Source organism: Haematobia irritans, chromosome 3, assembly GCF_050003625.1.
Source record: "Haematobia irritans isolate KBUSLIRL chromosome 3, ASM5000362v1, whole genome shotgun sequence".
Classification (NCBI taxonomy): domain Eukaryota; kingdom Metazoa; phylum Arthropoda; class Insecta; order Diptera; family Muscidae; genus Haematobia; species Haematobia irritans.
Window position 1 is genome coordinate 69,170,067 of NC_134399.1, and position 20,356 is coordinate 69,190,422.

At 32.7% G+C, this 20,356-nt stretch overlaps 1 protein-coding gene across 3 annotated transcripts in view; it reads right to left on the reverse strand.

Moving 5' to 3' along the window:
• LOC142229947 (sodium-dependent nutrient amino acid transporter 1-like) overlaps positions 1–19,892 on the reverse strand; it is a 33,951-nt gene extending 14,059 nt beyond the window's left edge. The window contains exons 1-4 of one of the 3 annotated variants that reach the window (XM_075300544.1): positions 19,748–19,892; positions 19,181–19,253; positions 2,752–2,950; positions 2,597–2,686 (exon numbers count right to left, since the gene is read on the reverse strand). In XM_075300544.1, the coding sequence (XP_075156659.1) occupies positions 2,597–2,686; positions 2,752–2,950; positions 19,181–19,240 (349 nt within the window). In that variant the 5' untranslated portion in view covers positions 19,241–19,253; positions 19,748–19,892. The other 2 variants (XM_075300543.1, XM_075300545.1) reach the window with 2 other exon arrangements.
• Between the last annotated feature and the right edge of the window lie 464 nt (positions 19,893–20,356).

Sequence of the window (20,356 nt, forward strand, 5' to 3'; positions counted from 1 at the left end):
AGCTCGTATTAAAATTTTAATAATATGTAAAAGAATTAGTTTGGACCCATTGCATTGATATTAGACTAACATAAAAATGATAATAAGCCCCCTTCAAAAATCTTCGTCATACAGGGTTGCTATACGAACCTATTCGATTATTTTCTACTGTTAAAACAACCAAATTGTTCCAAAAACATTATCAGACTGATTAAGTTAAGATTTTCCAGGTCCGACAACAATCTAAAGCTGTATTCTCCTAAAATTCGCTTACGCCTTACACAAAATGCAGGACATTCGCACAAGAGGTGTTTAATTGATTCCTTTTCCTCCGCATTATGACAGCTCATTATACTCCGCGCCAATAGTTTTTGCAAATAGAATGCTAAACTTATTATGCACAGAATGCGAAAATTGAACTAAATTGTACTTCACATTTTGAGATTTTTACAAAGCGTTGTTAAAACCAGGAAATTACAGTCATTATACTCCGCGCCAATAGTTTTTGCAAATAGAATGCTAAACTTATTATGCACAGAATGCGAAAATTGAACTAAATTGTACTTCACATTTTGAGATTTTTACAAAGCGTTGTTAAAACCAGGAAATTACATCCTCTCATAAAGAAAAATTCATTGGCACAAATTATGTCCATTTTAAATTACTATTTTTGGGAATCTTACGAAAATTTTCTTCTGCTTTAGTCCCTATTGAACTTATGTCTACGGTCACTGTTCATGAAATGTTTGCGACATACTCGTACTTAAAAAAGGAAAATTACTTTGGGCTGTGGAAAATTTCAAAAAAAAAATATTAAAATTTAACAACAAACAAATAATTTTTTAGTTTAACAACGGACTTTTTTCGGTGTACTCCCATCACCATTCTATGGTGATTAAAGTTAAGGTAACTTTCTGATAATGGAGAAATTTTAACATATCTGCGAAATAAAATAGAGTAAAATTGACCCAGCAAGGTGCCCTTTTTTGCGTGTATTAAAGACTATCCCACAATCGAATTACATGGCTTTTGGTAACAAGATGGCAAGATATCTTAAAACTTCCTAACATGGCCTTCTAAAATGTAAATGAGTCCATAAGATATGTATGTGAAATACTTCAGTTCTTGATCAGTTTATATAGAGGAGTCTATATATATAAAGGGTGATACGGTCAAAATTTGGTCAATATAAACTTGACGTATTTCTTTCAATTTTGCATTTAAAAAACCTGAACACCCCTCATTTTGAAGGTGTGTGTGTGTAGAATGTTGCTACTATTTTGATTTTGGAATTCACTCTTCAGTTGTCAAAATGCCGTCCAAGCAAGAAGAGCAGCGTATATGCAAATAAGCTGGGTGTATCGTCTACAACCGTGCATCGAGCCGGACTATCGACTTACAAGAAGGTAGTGACTCCAAATCGCGATGATTAACAAAATACGACGGCCAAAGCGCGATCCCGGAGGCTGTACACGACGGTGCTGACGAAGTTTGACTGCGTGGTAATGGACGACGAAACCTACGTCAAAGCCGACTACAAGCAGCTTACGGGACAGGAGTTTTATACGGCAAAAGGAAGGGGAAAGGTAGCACATATTTTCAAGCACATAAAACTGTCAAAGTTCGCAAAGAAATATCTGGTTTGGCAAGCCATCTGTACCTGTGGCTTGAAAAGCAGCATTTTCATAGCTTCCGGGACTGTCAACCAAGAAATGTACGTGAAAGAGTGTTTGAATAAACGTCTGCTGCCTTTCCTGAAGAAACACGGTTGTTCCGTACTGTTTTGGCCGGATTTGGCATCTTGTCATTACGGTAAAAAGGCCATGGAGTGGTACGCCGCCAACAACGTGCAGGTGGTTCCCAAGGACAAGAACCCTCCCAACACGCCAGAGCTCCGCCCAATTAAGAAATACTGGGCTATTGTCAAGCGGAACCTAAAGAAGACCAAAAAACTGCTAAGGACGAGCAGCAGTTCAAGGCAAACTGGCTTTCTGCGGCGAAGAAGGTGGACAAGGTGGCTGTACAAAATCTGATGGCAGGTGTCAAGCGTGAGGCCCGGCAATTCGGATTTGGAAAAGCGAAAGCCCAACTGAATATTTTTCCTGAATTTTATACTAATTGAACTTGAAAAATAAATTTAATTTGATTTTTTAAATAAACGATTTCACAGATTTACACGCGTTTTCCCTTGACCAAATTTTGACCGTATCACCCTTTACATATAATTCTGGACCGATATGGGCAACATCCCTAAACGATCCCTAGATTTGATTTCTGGGGCCTTATGGAGAACAAATTTCATCCGATCCGGTTGGAATTTGGCTTTCTAATTATCGTGCGTTCATAATTATTCATAGACTGCTCTGATCACCGATCAAGAACTGAGGTTATATAGGTAACTAATCTGCCTTTTTTTATCTAATACACGCAGAGAAGGAATATTAACACCAAATATGTTTCAAGAACAAAATGTTATGTTTGGACGGAGAACATGTAACATTTTTGTCACAAAAATTGTTTTCTCGGTTGACGAAGTCAGATACATAATTTTGAAGAAAATAACATGATTGTGACAAACATTTGACTACAAAAATAAAATAAAAAGTATCACACTTACCTACAAAGGAAGGACATATGGACCATACTTTCACAGAACCTTTACTTGTAAATTGTCCTATGATCATTTCTAAATAGTACATGGGCTTACCTAGAAAAGAGTTTTTTGTTTTAATTTCAATTACTTCAATAACATAAAGTTTGTTATAATTTTACCTATTAGAAATAGGACAACCAAATATGGTATCAAAAAAGCTCCTCCTCCATTTTCATAAGCTGTGAAGGGAAATCGCCAAATATTGCCAAGACCAACGGACATCGATATACAGGACATTAGAAATTCTAAACCATTGCCCCAATTAGGTCTGTTACTTTCGTCCGTTTCTTCAGTCTTTTTTTCATTGTTATTGGAAAGCTATAATAAAAATATAAATACATAAACAAGTTTTCGGATATTTTCCGCTTAAACTAACTTAAAAACAAGTCTTTGTGACCTAAATGTGGAATGCATCATGGGTCACTACCTTTTCGATTTAGTTGCTCATAGTACGTAGTCGGAATCGGAAGATTTTGCTTGAGTCGGTGTCTTAAAAATTTGCGCGACTGCGGCGGAACTAAATATTTAAAAAAAAAAACATTTCCTAATTTCGTAACAAAAGCAAATATTTGCACAAATTAGATTACATTGGGTTCTTCGGTCGAATAACCAAAACAAAGTTGTGTAGTAAGCATTTCCCATATTCATATCAGAAAACCATACAAAGTGTATTGGCCATGGTGAAATTCTACGGCGATATAGAAAATGCAACTTCCAATAATGGAGATTTGTTTTATGTTTTCTTGAGGGTTTAGGGGGCATATGTTTAGTTTAGCATTTTTTCCAGTCTTACATACACCCTCAAAAAAAATCGCCTCTCTAACATATGTTCCAAACATATTTTGCAGGAAGCACATATATTATTGGATACTGCCGAAACATTAATATGTTTGTTTTATGTGAACATATAATATGTTTGGAAGCATTTTGAGCCCAAAAATATTATATGCTTGGAAGAATTTTCCCCAAAGAAGATTGTGCTCATTCCCTAACATAATTTTCACTTCCACGAAATTTTTTAGTTCTTGGCACCTTTTTCTGTAATACAAATAATGTTGAAGAAATTATTCAATTTTATAATTTTTTTAAATTATACCTTTCGCCTGGACGGAGAATCGAACCGAGGACCATACAGTTTGTAAGCCAACACACTACCACTGAGCTACGTAGCTGTTATAGTCACCAGTAGACAATTATCGTTATAAGTTACATTTATATAGCATAGTTTGCAGCGCCCACGAGCCCATGCAAACATAACATTATTTAACAGAAACATACATGTGTTGGCAACGTGGAGCAGTGGTTAGCATGTCTGCCGTACATGCAAAGGGTCGTGGGTTCAATCCCTGCTCCGACCAAACACCATTTTTTTTTTTTAATTTACACATTTATATTTATACTATATTAAATTTTTATAATGAAACTTCGAAATGTAGGTTATTAAAGATTTACAGTCAGAAACAGTGCTTGATATAAACGAAATGGACTGAGCTTTTGGCTAAGATATTATTTTTTTATTGCAAAAATAACAATTTTGTAATAAAAAACTGGTTTTGGTATAAAAGTTTGAAATTTTGGAAGGAATTCAAAAACTCTAACAAAGGAAGAACGTGGGGTCGAGTAGAAACATACATAAATAATTTTATAATATACACAAATTAAATAATAATTAGGCTTAAATTAAATAATATTTAGACTTAAGCATATACAATTTTTGGCCTTATCATAAAGCAGTTTCCGAAACAACATATAAGCGATTTCACAGAAATTGCTCTCTTTTGATTCTCTCGCTGTGTTAATTTGATATCTTTCGTCGACCCTCCCGGTTTTTATCTCTATTTCTTTCTCTATACTCTCTCTCTCTCTCTCTCTCTGTCGCTCTGTGAATAAAATATCACAACATATATATGTTTACTCGAAATTTGTAAATGTATATATGTTTACATTCACACATATAATTTTTATGAAACATGCATTCCCCAAACATAATATATTCTAACATATTAACATATGTGTTCCAAACATTTAGTGTTAGTTTGATAACATTACATGTTTGCACTTAAATATATGGTGTTTAAAAATTGTGCCCGAAACACATTTTATTTATATCGAAACATATGAAAAACATATTTTTCTAACAGTGTATGTCCAGTCTTTGAATTGTCAGAAATTTTGCAGAGTTATGTGGGGAACGCAAAATAGGGTTATTCTCGGTCCAGATTTTTATATAGATCTACATATGTTAAGTCGATATGCCAATTTTATTTTTGAGTGCATAGAAGCGCCAAATTTTGATTGTAGGGTAGGATGGTGATTAAGGATCTGATTATAGCCACGTTTTCATAGAGATCTTATTTTTATTCTATAACCACATAGGGTTTAATACAACCCATATAGATTCATAGCATGATATAGCTCGATAGGGTTAAAATGTTCCACATAGATATACCCGATGTCCTTGCAGAGTTAAGATTTCTTATAGAATCTATGCAAAGCTGAATTTTATAGATCCAGAATCTCATTTAGGAGGAAATTTTACATTAACTTCTGGAAATTTTAGATTTAACTTCTGTACCAAGTTCATTAAAGCCAGAATATGTGATATATTTTTTCATTTCTTCATTAAGTTGAAAAAGCAATGATGCTCTTCACGATTTTAGAAAGAATAACATAAGAAAAGGTTTACACATCAACAATTTCCGTAAGTTGTTCTCTCTAACATCGTGAAAAGCTTCATACCTTTTACAGGTTAATGGAAAAAGTTAAACAAACAAAATATCTAAAAACAAGTATATACGGCCGTAAGTTCGGCCAGGCCGAATCTTATGTACCCTCCACCATGGATTGCGTAGAAACTTCTACGAAAGACTGTCATCCACAATCGAATTAATTGGGTTGTGGTATCTTAAAACTTCTTAACATCGTTTTCTAAATTGTGAGTTAGTCCATACTTGTTATATATTAGACAAAAAAGGTATGTAAGTCTACAAATAATTACGAATCAATATGGACGTTTGCACGGGATCGGTTTATATGGGGGCTATATATGATTATGAACTGATATGGATCACTTTTGGCATGGTTAAATATCATGTACTAACATCATGTACCAAATTTCAACCGAATCGGATGAAATTTTCTTCTCTTAGAGGCTTCGCAAGCCAAATCGGGGGATCGGTTTATATGGGGGCTATATATAATTATTGACCGATGTGGACCAATTTTTGCATAGTTGGTAGAGACCATATACTAACACAATGTACCAAATTTCAGCCGGATCGGATGAAATTTTCTTCTCTTAGAGGCTCCGCAAGCCAAATCGGCGTGTCGGTTTATATGGGGGCTATATATAATTATTGACCGATGTGGACCAATTTTTGCATGGTTGTTAGATACCATATACCAATACCATGTACCAAATGTCAGCCGGATCGGATGAAATTTGCTTCTCTTATAGGCTCGGCAAGCCAAATCGGGTGATCGGTTTATATGGGGGCTATATATAATTATTGACCGATGTAGACCAATTTTTACATAGTTGTTAGAGACCGTATACTAACACAATGTTCCAAATTTCAGCCGGATCGGATGAAATTTTCTTCTCTTAGAGGCTTCGCAAGCCAATCTGGGGATCGGTTTATATGGGGGCTATATATAATTATGGACCGATGTGGAGCAATTTTTGCATGGTTGATAAAGACCATATACTAATACCATGTACCAAATTTCAGCCGGATCGGATGAAATTTGCTTCTCTTAGAGGCTCCGAAAGCCAAATCGTGGGATCGGTTTATATGGGGGCTATATATAATTATGGACCGATGTGGACCAATTTTTGCATGGTTGTTAGAGATCATATGCTAACACCTTGTACCAAATTTCCGCCGGATCGGATGAAATTTGCTCCTCTTAGAGGGCTGCAAGCCAAATTTGGGGGTCCGTTTATATGGGGGCCGATACGGCCCATTTTCAATACCATCCGACCTACATCAATAATAACTACTTGTGCCAAGTTTCAAGTCGATAGCTTGTTTCGTTCGGAAGTTAGCGTGATTTCAACAGACGGACGGACATGCTCAGATCGACCCAGAATTTCACCACGACCCAGAATATATATACTTGGGGTCTTAGAGCAATATTTCGATGTGTTACAAACGGAATGACAAAGTTAATATACCCCCCATCCTATGGTGGAGGGTATAAAAACACCACTATGTTGAAAATTTATATGCTATTGTCAAAAATTTTCCGCTTATTATTTGAAAGTACCAGTATTTGGTACCAGCAATGAATATGATATTTAAACCCCACTGCACACAAAAAGTCAGTTTATTCCAAGAATGTCTCAAAAATTTTATGAATTAAATGCCAATAAAATTTCAATGTCATACAAATAAGTTCAATGCTAACTAAATGCCGGTAATATATTCGGGTTTCGAGTTGAAAATCACTTTATTTTCGTGATTACTTTTTCCAAAACAATCAAAATATATTTCTTGTAAATGTCAAATCGCGATGAAAAAGACAATGCGTATCAATTGAGTTGAATTATATGTTTTTAATCGCACTATTGTAATAAAGTAACCGCGGAAATTTCAACGCAAAAAGCGAACTTTATACCAACCTTAAAGGTGGGTATGAAGTTTAGCCTCTAAAATCGCCATATTTTCACGATTACTTTTCTTAATTAATCCATTTTAAAGAATAAACACCTAAAACAAAGTTGCTTTGGGTTATTCCCCATCAAAATTTTCACTAAAGACGTATAATTTTCTCCTTTTTCTGACTTATTTTTGGTTTTAGCGGCTAAACTCGAACTTAGTACTCACCTTAAAGCAGAAGAAGTTTTTTGTACACTTCTCAAAAATAGTAAGAATTAACTACATCGTGGTTAAAATAGTAATGATCTGGCGCTTAAAATTGTTTCTTTATTTTTAGTTCAGTTTTGCTTTTTGAGAAGTATGCATTTCGTGAATGGTAGTTAAAAATCCAAAAATGTCAGACAATTTTCGGTTATTTAATTATTCTCAAAGTTTTGAATTTATTAGAATTTTTCACGACATTTTCATTTTTCTTTTTCCCATAAAATAGATTACTTTTTTCTGTGTATGAAACATTTCGTAATGTAAATATCAAAGACATATTCGGTCGAAAAGTATGTATGTATTTCGTATCGGAGCAGACATTTTTGATTAACACAGTTTTGCCATGTATTTCTTATGGGACCAAAATGTAAAACACGATAAAAAGGCCTTTATTTTTCTTAGCTAGATGAAATTTGGTTAGGGATGCATACCGGCCTTCAACAAAAAAATGAATTTCTGAAACGACATACCTACTCTTGAACAATTGGTAAACATTTTCAAGAACATTCTCATACCACAAATGCCTGTAAAATATTTCGTTTATTTTATTAACATTTAAATATATAATACAATGCAATGGTGAATCGTGATCGCATCGAATGTTGTTCCCAAAATAAATGTAAACATTATTAAAACAACGTTGTAAAAAGCGGCTTTCTTTACTTTCGAATTCAAAGCAAATGGGGAATTACATTTAGTCATAATTAATGTGTCAATAGCTTTATAAGTTTTCGTAATACCCAAAGAGTTCCTTCAAAAAGGTGGCCGTATGATTAAAGACTATTTGAGAACATTATGATTTTATTGATGGAAAGACTTATTGCTTTGTACTCTCGAAAAAAGTCAAGTAAAAAGTTCAACTTAATAATTTTTCTTAAATTTGACAAAAAGTATAAAGTCAAGTTGCAAGTCATGTTGGTTACTAAACCAACATTTTTCTAAGCAATAAACTATCTCTCGATTATGCCGGAAGTAGCCAAAATTTAGTATATTTCAATTTAGTATATTTATTTAGTATATTTCAATTGGACAAGGGACCTCCTTTTTATAGCCAAGTCCGAACGGCGTTCCACATTGCAGTGAAACCACTTAGAGAAGCTTTGAAACACTCAGAAATGTCACCAGCATTACTGAAGTGGGATAATCCACCGCTGAAAAACTGGATTATACCACCTCAGTAATGCTGGTGACATTTCTGAGTATTTCAAAGCTTCTCTAAGTGGTTTCACTGCAATGTCGTATATATGTTGAGAGATATTAATCAGGGGAGAGAGAGAGTACAGAATGACGCAGTTTCAAACAAATAAGAAGTGAAAGAAGACACACAATTTTCTTCCAGGTGATGTGTCCAGTGAATATGTTCAGGTGCAAACATTAGCCTACTATACAGGTTTGAGAAATCCTATTAAAAAAATGGAGTTAAAATGTTGAAGTTCTAGACAGACAATACATTTACTCGTTTTACAAAGTTATGAACTATTTTCTACGAATTTCATATAATTAGATTTGTGTAAAACAAAATAATTAAAATAAGGAAATTTTTCTTACATTCGGAGATATTTAATTAGTATCAAAATGGAATCTATTTACTGTAGGTTTAAAATGATCTAAAAACCAAAAAAAAATTCACATATGTCTTACACCGAAAAAAAAGTAAACTGTTATATAAGAAGAATAAAGTAACTCGTACGAAAATTGAACTAAATTTTACTTCACATTTTGAGATTTCCCCCAGGAAAATTTAATGCCCTGTGGTACTTTACTGGGAAAAATGAACTACCTCGTGCGAAAGTTGAACTAAATTGTATTCCGCTTTTTGAGATTTCCACAATGCGTTATTAAAACAAAGAAAAATTAATGACATGGTATATTTTCTGCAATTTATACAATTTACGAAAATACACCCTCTCATAGATATGAAGTAAAAATAAAGAAAAAATCACGACCATTTTAACAATACAGTAGTTCACTCATACTATTTTTGGGAATTGCACGACAATTATCTTCTTTTGTTCATATTGAATTTATGTATACGATCATTGAACTTTGTACCCACAATTAGTTCATAAAGTGTTTGACCCATACTTGGCTTGACTTGACTTATTTCGAAAAAATAATAACATATAACTAACAAATAATTAATAATTTTACAAACAAATAATTAAGCAATAATAACATAAGCATTATCATTACAGTTGTTGTGTAATGAATCAGAATCATACCATCAGCTACCCTAGTGGATATATATAATAGAAGACTTCCCTTCATCTTTTCGAAAGCCAGTTATTATTCCTCTTCACAAGAAGGGTGACGTTAATATACCGCCAATTATAGGGGTCTTTCTATGTTAGATACCCTGTACAAACTATTTACTACATACGCATTTCATTGACTTTTCTGCGGCTTTTGACATGGTACCAAGAAATTCACTTTTCTACAAATTATCCACAATGGGATTGTCATCTAAAATTATTTCCATACTAAAACTTATCTCCATACTAAGCTCAGGTATTGTTAAACAATTCTCTCTCCACCGCTTTTGCTGTTGATCAAGGTGTTAGCCAGGGATGTTTGCTAAGTCCGGTTCTCTTTTCCTTATACCTCAATGATCTCCATGACTCACTTCCTATCGGCCTATCAGTTAATGGTGTAGATATTTTTGATGTACGCGGACGATATTGTCCTATTAGCTCATTTTCCCATCCGTTTACAGAATATGATAGATGCACTTCATTCTTACTGCTCTCTTTGGAGTCTTAAGGTGAATTTTTCGAAATCAAAGATAGTTGTTTTCAGAACAAATACTAGGGTAGATAGACGACTCAGATGGTTCTACGATTCCTGCGGTATCGAGATAGTGTATGAATATAAGTACCTCGGTACAATTATCACGTATAACTTGTCCTTTAGAAAACATCTCGAAAGCAAATTATCAACGGCTAAACTCGCTATAAATACGACATGGCAGAGCTATCTATATAATACAAGAATGTCCTCTTCACGTCTCCCCCATATTTTGACGGAATATGTTATGGATAATAACATCTATTGGTATACGAATTACTGCGCATTATGCTCAAAATTAGGAATTTCTTTGGATTTATTTTTGCGTAGGAGTGTTTTTAAAAAAGTCTCGATGCTTTTATCTTTAGACTTTGTTCTTTCGAACGTTGCGAAAATGTGTCCATGGCAAGACTTTCACAATTTCATTACTGTTACTCAAACGTCAGCTTCGATTTCACCCATATTTTGCAAACGGGAATTCACAGGCAAAGATTGGCTTAATATTTCGAGCGAGAGGATTGCTTAATATTAATGCTAGAGCTTTCAGAGGTCAAGGAACTGGACACTGTACGTTGTGCAATTTGGATGAGCCAGAGAATACCTACCATTTTATTGCGGTATGTCTAATTTTCACGCATGAAAGAATTAATAAGTTTTGCAGAAGGGTCCTTACAATGGATAGATTTTTAAAAATCTTAAATGGAAAGAATTACGATAACCTCTTTCAATATATATCTAACTGATTAAGATATAGAAACCTGATTCTTAATGAATTTAACTAGAACACTACGAGTCATCTCAAGTAAGAAGTAATAGCTTGTAAACTATAACTGCTTAAAACATAGAATCCTCATACTTTGCGAATTTAACTAAAACTGTATAACTCATTTGAAGTAAGAATTTGTAAACTATTGTCAATTTGACACACGACAAGAATGTTGTCATAATCTTTAGAGTTTTCAAAATACCTTTGTATTATAATAACAATATGTACCATGTATTGAAATCTATAAAATCTAATCTAAAAATAACATAAGCATTAGTTTAACTACGGACTTTTTCCATTGTATAAAAATTCATTTTTCAAAACAATTTGCGAAATTTGGTAATATTTTCTAATGATGAAACAACCTTAAAATCCGAGCAATTGTATAATGTGCAATATCTTTAGCACCACGTGTTAAGTCATTGTTATCGTAAACACTTTGATCTGTTAACAAATCACGATGAGATGATTATTTTTAGGCGGATAGACACTTCATCCATCAGGCATGCCAACTCCAAATGGTATTTCTGTCAACTGTCAATTGTGTGGGGGGTTCACAATTCGATCTATTTGCGTGTTCAACAATAGGATATACTAAAAGCTTATTCGATTATTTTGTGAGTAAATTGAATTACGGTAGTAGACAATAAAATTATTTTTTTATTTCATTCAAACATCAAAAGATTCATAAAATACTTTGTTGTCAAACAAACTGGTTATTTCCTTAACTACATTAGTGTGGTAACCAAATCACAATTTGCGATGTTGAAACAAAATCCTAATGTAAGTCTTAGCCTATATTAGATGTTTTTTTTTTTATAATCCAAAGATTCAATATTTCTGTTATTGTAAAAATATTTTTTTAAATTCAAAAATAATTTTCATATCTTTAATGAAAATTTGTCTAATTCGTGTCCTAAATTTAAATAAAACATTTTAAATGAAAATCTCTTTATTTTAAAGAAGTATGTACTTAATGTTGTGTAAAGTGTGTGTCCTAAAATTTATGTTGCAAATTCAAAATCAAATTTTCATGATCTCTTTTCATTGCATTTCAAAAGTATTTTTTTATACCTAAATATTTTATTTCGAAGAATAGCAGAGTAATGCAAATTCTCAGTGGAAACATTAATGATGAAACCGAACATTCAAAATTACAACATTTACAAACCCAAAAACAACATAGCACACCCAAAATAATGTTTACAACTTTGCACTTTGGCGGTATTTTTAAACTTAAAACATTTTTTGGGATCATCGCCAACCTTCGACATTTTATCTGCATTGACTCTTCATAAACAACAGAATGGTATCGTAAAAAATTGGGCATGATAACGGTTTATCAAATAATGATACACGGGTTCATTAATATCGTTTAACCTTAAACAACAACGATATTAATACAAATCAAAATTAATAATAATGCAATTAAATACGTTAAGTCCACATTTTAAACGCACTTTTTTTAATATCCAGACATCCAATAAATCAATTTGTATTGGAGTAGTCATAAAATATTCCTTAAAAATAGTTTAAAGTTTTGTTATGATAGAAATAATGAAACGAAATTGAGATAATTTTACTAATGATACAAGGAAATTCAGGAAAATGTCAAATCAAATTTAATGATTTTCTAAATGACTTTTCGACTTTTGGCCTAAATAGACTATATTTTAAATCCTTTTAATTCGACAGAAGTTAAAAATTAAATGTTCATTAAGTCATTCAGTCAACTTCCCTATGTGTCATAGCCCTTATATCCAATTCACTTGCCTTTACCTACGGAGAAGGAATATGATCACCTCATAGAGCAAAATGTTATTTTTGGACGGTGAACATGTAACATGTATGTCGCAACCCTGTTATTTTCCCGGACAATCATTTTATGTTTGGCGAGAAAACAAATTTTGTGAGGCAAAAATGTCGTTTTCTCCCCGAAGTGTTTATCCTCACTTCAATACATCAGTTTCAAATTGGCAGTTCGTACTTCAAAAACCATATTTCCGCCAAATGTGAGGAAAGCTAATTGGAATAGGTATAAGGATACGTTGGTGAGGGTGCAAAATACCTTGGGGTTATTTTGGATAGGCTTTACACTGCAGAGGTTGAACCTATAATGGTGTTGTAGTCTGGTGACCGGTAGCAGCCGACAAGTTTAGATAAAATGCAGCGAATGGCGTGCTTATGTATCTCAGGCGCATTCAGTAAGACAGGAACAGATTCTCTTAATGTCATGTTGCATCTATTACCTTTAGACGTATTAGCCAAACAGTCAGCAGCAAGAGCGGCTGTACGGTCACAGTTTGGTCCTCAAAATAATGCCAGATATGTCAAAGGTATTGGATTACTACCTTCGAAATCGCTTTTCTACAAACAGGTTGAAACTCTAATTCCCAACAATGCGGCGTGGAGCACGCAGACCCCTGGTAATAAACGTTATATAAATTTCTACACCGATGGCTCCAAATTGAATGGACATGTGGGAGTATAAAGATCTGGATCTTAAAATAGTGTTTTTCAGGCTGAAACACTAGCAATAAAAGAGGTGGCAAATTGGCTGAGAACTAATGTTCCAACAAATTTGGCATTAATATATACTCAGACAGTCAACTTACACTCAAATCCCTGGACTCTGTGTTCCTTAATCCGAACCGCGAAAACCAACTGCCGAAAATCTCTCAATGGGGTGTCAGTACAATATTCACCCATTATGGGCAAGGAATATTATGTTAGCAAGGATCTACCTTACATATTCCAGGGGAACTAGAATATATTGGCATGCCTATGGCTACCCGCATGCTCATATTGCGTGAGAAGCCTGTTATGATGGCGAATGTCCGATGGGAGAATTGCAAGGTTTGCAACGACATTAAGCAAATATGGCCCCATCTAAAGTTAAACCGCACACTAAACATGTTAGTGTTTTCAAGACGTCAGATATCACTTCTGATATCCTGATAACGGGCCGCTGCCTGATAAGAGAGTTTGCAAAAACTGTTGGCGCGAAGTGTAATGACTACTGCATAAGGTGTCATGATGTGGAGGTAAAGGAATCAATTACACCCTCAACAAAACCGCTTCTGTAACATATACCTGCTTCAAGCATATATATTTTCAGGATTTGTCCAAACAAAATATTGTTTGTATTGTTTAAACATATTATGTTTCACCTTAGGCATACACTGGAAGAATAACATTTTAAAGAAATTTTCCATATTTTTAAGGCGCCAATTGGTTACTTCTATTCTTTTACTTGCAGCTTACTCTCTAGGTCTCTCTTTCTAAACACATATATGTTTATAGGCTATTTCTAAATTAATATATGTTTGAATCCAAGCAAATTTACAAACATTTTATGTTCTAACATATTAACATATATGTCCCAAACATGTTATGCTAGTTTATGAACATTGTATGTTTGAACTTAAAAATATTGTGTTAAAAAATTTGAGTTCCAAACAGATAATTTTTGTACCCAAACAAAAATTGTGTAAACACCTTTTGTATGAGTGTCCTGCATGTTGTGTAAGGCGTAAGCGAATTTTAGGAGTATACAGCCTTAGATTACTGGCTGCCCTAGAAAATGTTAACTTAAGCAGTCTGTTCTTGGCAACACCAGTGTGTCAAAGCCATTAGGGTAGCTAGACAATTTACCTAGGATGGGGGCCTATAGCCCTCTTATTTTATAAAAAAAAATGAATAAAAATCAGACATCAACATAACTAGACAATTAATGTTTAATAAAGCAACTAATAGTAGTTCCACACTTTTTCCCAGCAAAAATATTGGGAGATGTTCTAAAGCAGAGCTTCCCAACCCAATTTGCTTCGCGCCCCCCAAAAAATGTATCAATTTCGTTGCGCCCCGAACCTAAAACAAATTTTGATTACCGAAACAAACAGAAATAAATATTAACAAAAGCTGAAAATATGATTAACAATAATTAATTAAATAATTAATAATTAAAAATAAAAATGTTAGTGCATATTAATATAAAAGAGTTTATCAATTAGTGGTAAATTTGGCAATTGTTCTTCCATTAGCTAGATTTTTAATATTTGGTACTATTACTTACAAATTACAAATCAGTTTCAACAGATATTTTGACTTTATGTCTAAAAGTGACGAAAATGGCTTCAAAATTTTTAAAATGTGTGAATACAAAAGTGGGTACTGGTTCTGATATTTTAGCAAGAAATTTAGCCGTTGCAAATACATAAAGTGAACAACTAATAATGGAAAACCTACAACAAATTATAGAATTGCATGTAACTTCTATTCTTTTCTCACTGTGCTTATAAATGAACATTTCGAAATGTACGAATGATATGCTCTTTTTTAGTATATTATTGATGTTTTCTTGAACTTAACAATTAGTGTTGTTTTAACAAATTTAATTATACAAAACCTGCTCAACAAAAAATGACGCTGCGCCCCCCCCCCTTGAACCTCGTGGTGCCCCCTAGGGGGGCGCGCCCCCCATTTGGGAAGCTCTGTTCTGAAGGCACAAATTTAAAATGTCCTCACAAAGAAGTTGATTATTTTAACTACACAGGAAGTTTTTTTATTTCAATTTTTTATAACTTTTTTTTCATATTTTAATGGGTAATTTTGTTTTTTTTTTTTTCAAATAGGTTAAAAAGAATTAATAAAATGGTACAAATTAACTTGAGTTAGTTTGGTTTTTATTCGATCTTTTTTATTTAACTAATATTAAAATTTTGCCGGAAGAATGTTAGAAAAATCGATAATTTTTGAGAATATTTTGAAAATATATAATTTTTAAAATGTGTGAATACAAAAGTGGGTACTGGTTCTGATATTTTAGCAAGAAATTTAGCCGTTGCAAATAAAGTGAACAACTAATAATGGAAAACCTACAACAAATTATAGAATTGCATGTAACTTCTATTCTTTTCTCACTGTGCTTATAAATGAACATTTCGAAATGTACGAATGGTATGCTCTTTTGTAGTATATTATTGATGTTTTGTTGAACTTAACAATTAGTGTTGCTTTAACAAATTTAATTATACAAAACCTGCTCAACAAAAAATGACGCTGCGCCCCCCCCCCCCCTGGAACCTCGTGGTGCCCCCTAGGGGGCGCGCCCCCCCCATTGGGGAAGCTCTGTTCTGAAGGCACAAATTTAAAATGTCCTCACAAAGAAGTTGATTATTTTAACTACACAGGAAGTTTTTTATTTCAATTTTTTATAACTTGTTTTTTTCATATTTTAATGGGTAATTTGTTTTTTTTTTTCAAATAGGTTAAAAAGAATTAATAAAATGGTACAAATTAACTTGAGTTAGTTTGGTTTTTATTCGATCTTTTTTATTTAACTAATATTCAAATTTTGCCGGAAGAATGTTAGAAAAATCGATAATTTTTGAAAATATTCCAGGGCAAACGTTTCACACAAGCATTGGAATGCATTAAAAATTATAAAAATTATTTATTCGGGAAAATATCACAAAATTTTTTAATTCACATTCAAAACACTGACTTCGGATCACATCTTAAGAAGTGATGCAAATTCAGTGCAACGGCTGTTGAAATGATGGACATCCGTCCTATGACAGTTCATATTACAGTCATCGCATCTTCGCCAATTTTGCACCACTCCGAGACCCAAAAATAAATTTTTCACTAGGTTTTTGGCGACGCTTTGTTGCAGCATTACTAATATATGCATTTATGAAAGAATAGTTTTAATATCAATTACTATATATTTAATTAAATTGACTAAAAATCAGACTAAACAGAATAATAAAGGAGCTTTAGTTATTAAACTAAACATAAATTTAGGAACTTAACATAAAACATAAATTTTGGTGCTAAAATTTTTCTTGGGGTCTAAGCCGATCTAACATTAGCGTTCCGTTATTCCGTTGTAAAGGCAAGAACCTTTACTGAAAATACTTTGAAACACAAAAAAATCGCGGATGGGTTACGTCGATTTCGTCCTTCAAACGCTCCATATCGCATTGTCACAAAACTTCGCTTGATTATTTCTCAACACTGTTCATTAAATATGTTCAAATTAGAGGTGTGCGCGTGACACGAAATTCTCATGACACGCGTGAGTCACGTGAGTTAATTGGATCAAACAGACAATTTTTGCAATAAACATAATTTAATGTTGCCATCAGTTTAACAACTGACTTTCTGTGCGACTTTCAAAAAGCGCCGGTATGTTATAAATTTTATTGAGTATATAACATTTTTATTTGAACAACTTCATGTTTTATAGTGGGATGTCACAAAAAAGTCGTAATCCAGTGAAAGAGAGTTTCCAAAAATGTGCACGCACAGAAAAAACATGTTTGGACATGGTTGCCGCATCCATTTAATGCTTAATTAGAGTATGTAATGGTCGCGAAAACCATGAATTTTGTCTTTGTAAAAATAATTTTCGAGCGGAGAAAAATATATGTTGGCAATAAGCATTTAAATGGTTCTCAAATGTCGCAAACATGTTCTATTATTTAAATGATAGAATTTGAGACCATTATATGGTCGGGAAAATCATGTACCTGACCATTCAATTTTTTTTACTTTTTTGCAGAGAAAAAAGTATTTTTATAGTTTACGTATAGACATGTCTACAACCATTACATGGCCATAAAGACCATGTACATTGTTTTCGTGACCATTTAATTTTTTTAATTTTTTGCAGCGACAAGAATTTTATAAAAACATTGAGCAGGTACACACGATTTTCATTTTGCGCGTCAGTCGTGTTTTGATTGTTGCTTTGAATGGACGGAGAATACGGAACTATTGTGTTAATTTATTTACTCAGAAGTGGCACGTGGTTTTATGTGAACACAAAAAAGGAAAGTGTAATTGAAAAATGTACCTGTTTTTTGTTCTGCATTTGGCTATATGGATCATTTATTTTTATTTGCAGTTACATGATGCCTGCGTTTGTACATTTGATGGGCACGATGTAAATATGGAATAATTACTTATTGTTGAAATTGAAATAAAATAGAGTGTGTAAAAATATATGATGTTTGCTTGAACGGCATTATAAATACAAATAAACAATAAATTAGTTTATAAATAAATAAAAACAAATAAATAAAGTTAATTTTGTGTTTTCTTTTCTCAAGTGGCGTCCTTTTTTCGACGACGAAAAAAGTTTTTTCATAAAGATCAAAACATTTTAGGTTGTGACCATGTTCTTTTAACTGGAAGAAAAACATTTTGAATGAATACCAAAACATTTTAAATCGTGACCATTGTCTTTTAATGGAAACAAAATTCTTTTTATCAATATAATAACATTTTAGATGAGGACAATTGTATTTTTCTTAGAACCATGTTCACTGAGCCAACATGGTTGCAGGTTAAAATGTTACATGGTCGCCGCAAAAATAGCTGCTATCATATTATTTTGCTCTTCGAATATGATTGTGACAATCATGTTTCTTCTCTGCGTGTGATTTGGGTATTGAACCGTGAGTAATACACATTTCGATAAGTCTTCAATGGATTTTGCTTTGCTATTTCTATAAATTTATATTTTTTTATTTTCGTTAACTTTCTTTTATTTTTGTTCTGACAAATTTTTACAAGATGAAAACATCTTGATTTGAACCTGAGTTCGCTCGCACCACAACAGCACACTTTGATACATTGAGACACACACGCCATCGAACGAGAACCTCATGTGTTAGCTATATGAAAATAATCTGGCAAGATACAACATTCTAACCACTTCTCAAAATGTTCTTTATTACTATGAAAATATTAAAATATAAATTCAAGACCCATCGTCGGCAGGTTGTTTGTAAACTAATATATGTAGTTTTTGTTTTGTTATATTCGTTATATTTTATATTATTTTTTTTAATATATGTTTTTATTTAATTTAAGCGAAAATGATAAATTTCAATTGTCTTTATAACTTTTATTGATTCTATTCGTAGCGATATATAAATCGGATAGAGCATCTCTGGGAGTACTGCAATTTTTAGGGACAGATTAGAATATTTTTTATACATTTTTGATATAATTTAAAGTTAATTTATTCATTAGTATATGTTGTATGTATCACCCAAAAATAATTATAAAATAATAATAATAGTTTTATTAATTTATCTATTTATTTATAAAAATATTTACTTCAATTGATACCATGGTAGTAACGCGCCCATTGTTTTCTTCATTGGCTTTAACCTCCATTTTTATGTTACCACTAAAAAATAATTAAAAATGTTAATTGTACTCTTTGGGTGTTTGCAATTTCACGTTATTTACACCCCGTTAATCGACACTAATTGTAAACATTTAGGAATATTCGATTCTTATAAACTCATATACACTTTATTAATACACTTTATTTTTTTTTAATTATTCCATGTTAATTTTATAATAATTCAATTTAGACAAATTTACACATGTTCTTTCATAAATTATTATAAAGGTACTATAAAATATTTATAACATTTAAATGTTCAAACACGAAACGATTTCGAATTTTCTATAGGACACGCAAGCATTTCGAGAAGGCTAATGCGAATTGTTTGAGAGTTTTAATGGCACTACCGATCGCTTCGACCCAACTTTAATAATTAAATAAAGTGAAGTGAAATGTTGTTTTGTATTGTGGTAAAAATATCACCAAAAAAATAAGCTTAGGTTCGTTGTTGCGAACAACGAGTACAACAGCAATAATCGGCAAAAACCTACAAAGTGTAAAAGGTATAATGATCAACTTTATGATCCGCTCGAGCTGCACAATAACGAAATGGTACCGCAAAAAAAGAGTTTTTGTTCGTAGGTCACTGTCAGTGTTAAGATACTCGCTGCGTTCTGATATCAGCCACAGGCGATGAAATAAATAAAATTGGTATTGTATAGAGCTTTTATATGGCTATTCAAGACGGCAAATGATGAAGTGTTATTCGTAACAAAAAATATTAAGCGATATTAGGTTTTGTACAGTGCATTAGAAACTGATCACTTGTGACGACAGTCCATTTTTATTTAAACAGTTTGTTTAAGTTATTGCACCCTCAAAAAAAATCGCTTCTCTAACATATGTTCCAAACATATTTTGCAGGAAGCACATATATTATTGGATACCGCCGAAATATTAATATGTTTGTTTTATGTGAGCATATTATATGTTAGGAAGCATTTTGAGTCCAAAAATAGTATATGCTTGGAAGAATTCCCCAAAGAAGATTGTGTTCATTCCCTCACATATTTTTAACTTCCACGAAATTTTTGAGTTCTTCGCATCTTTTTCTGTAATACAAATACGCTGTTTTTTTTTTCAAATGTCTATTTTCTTGG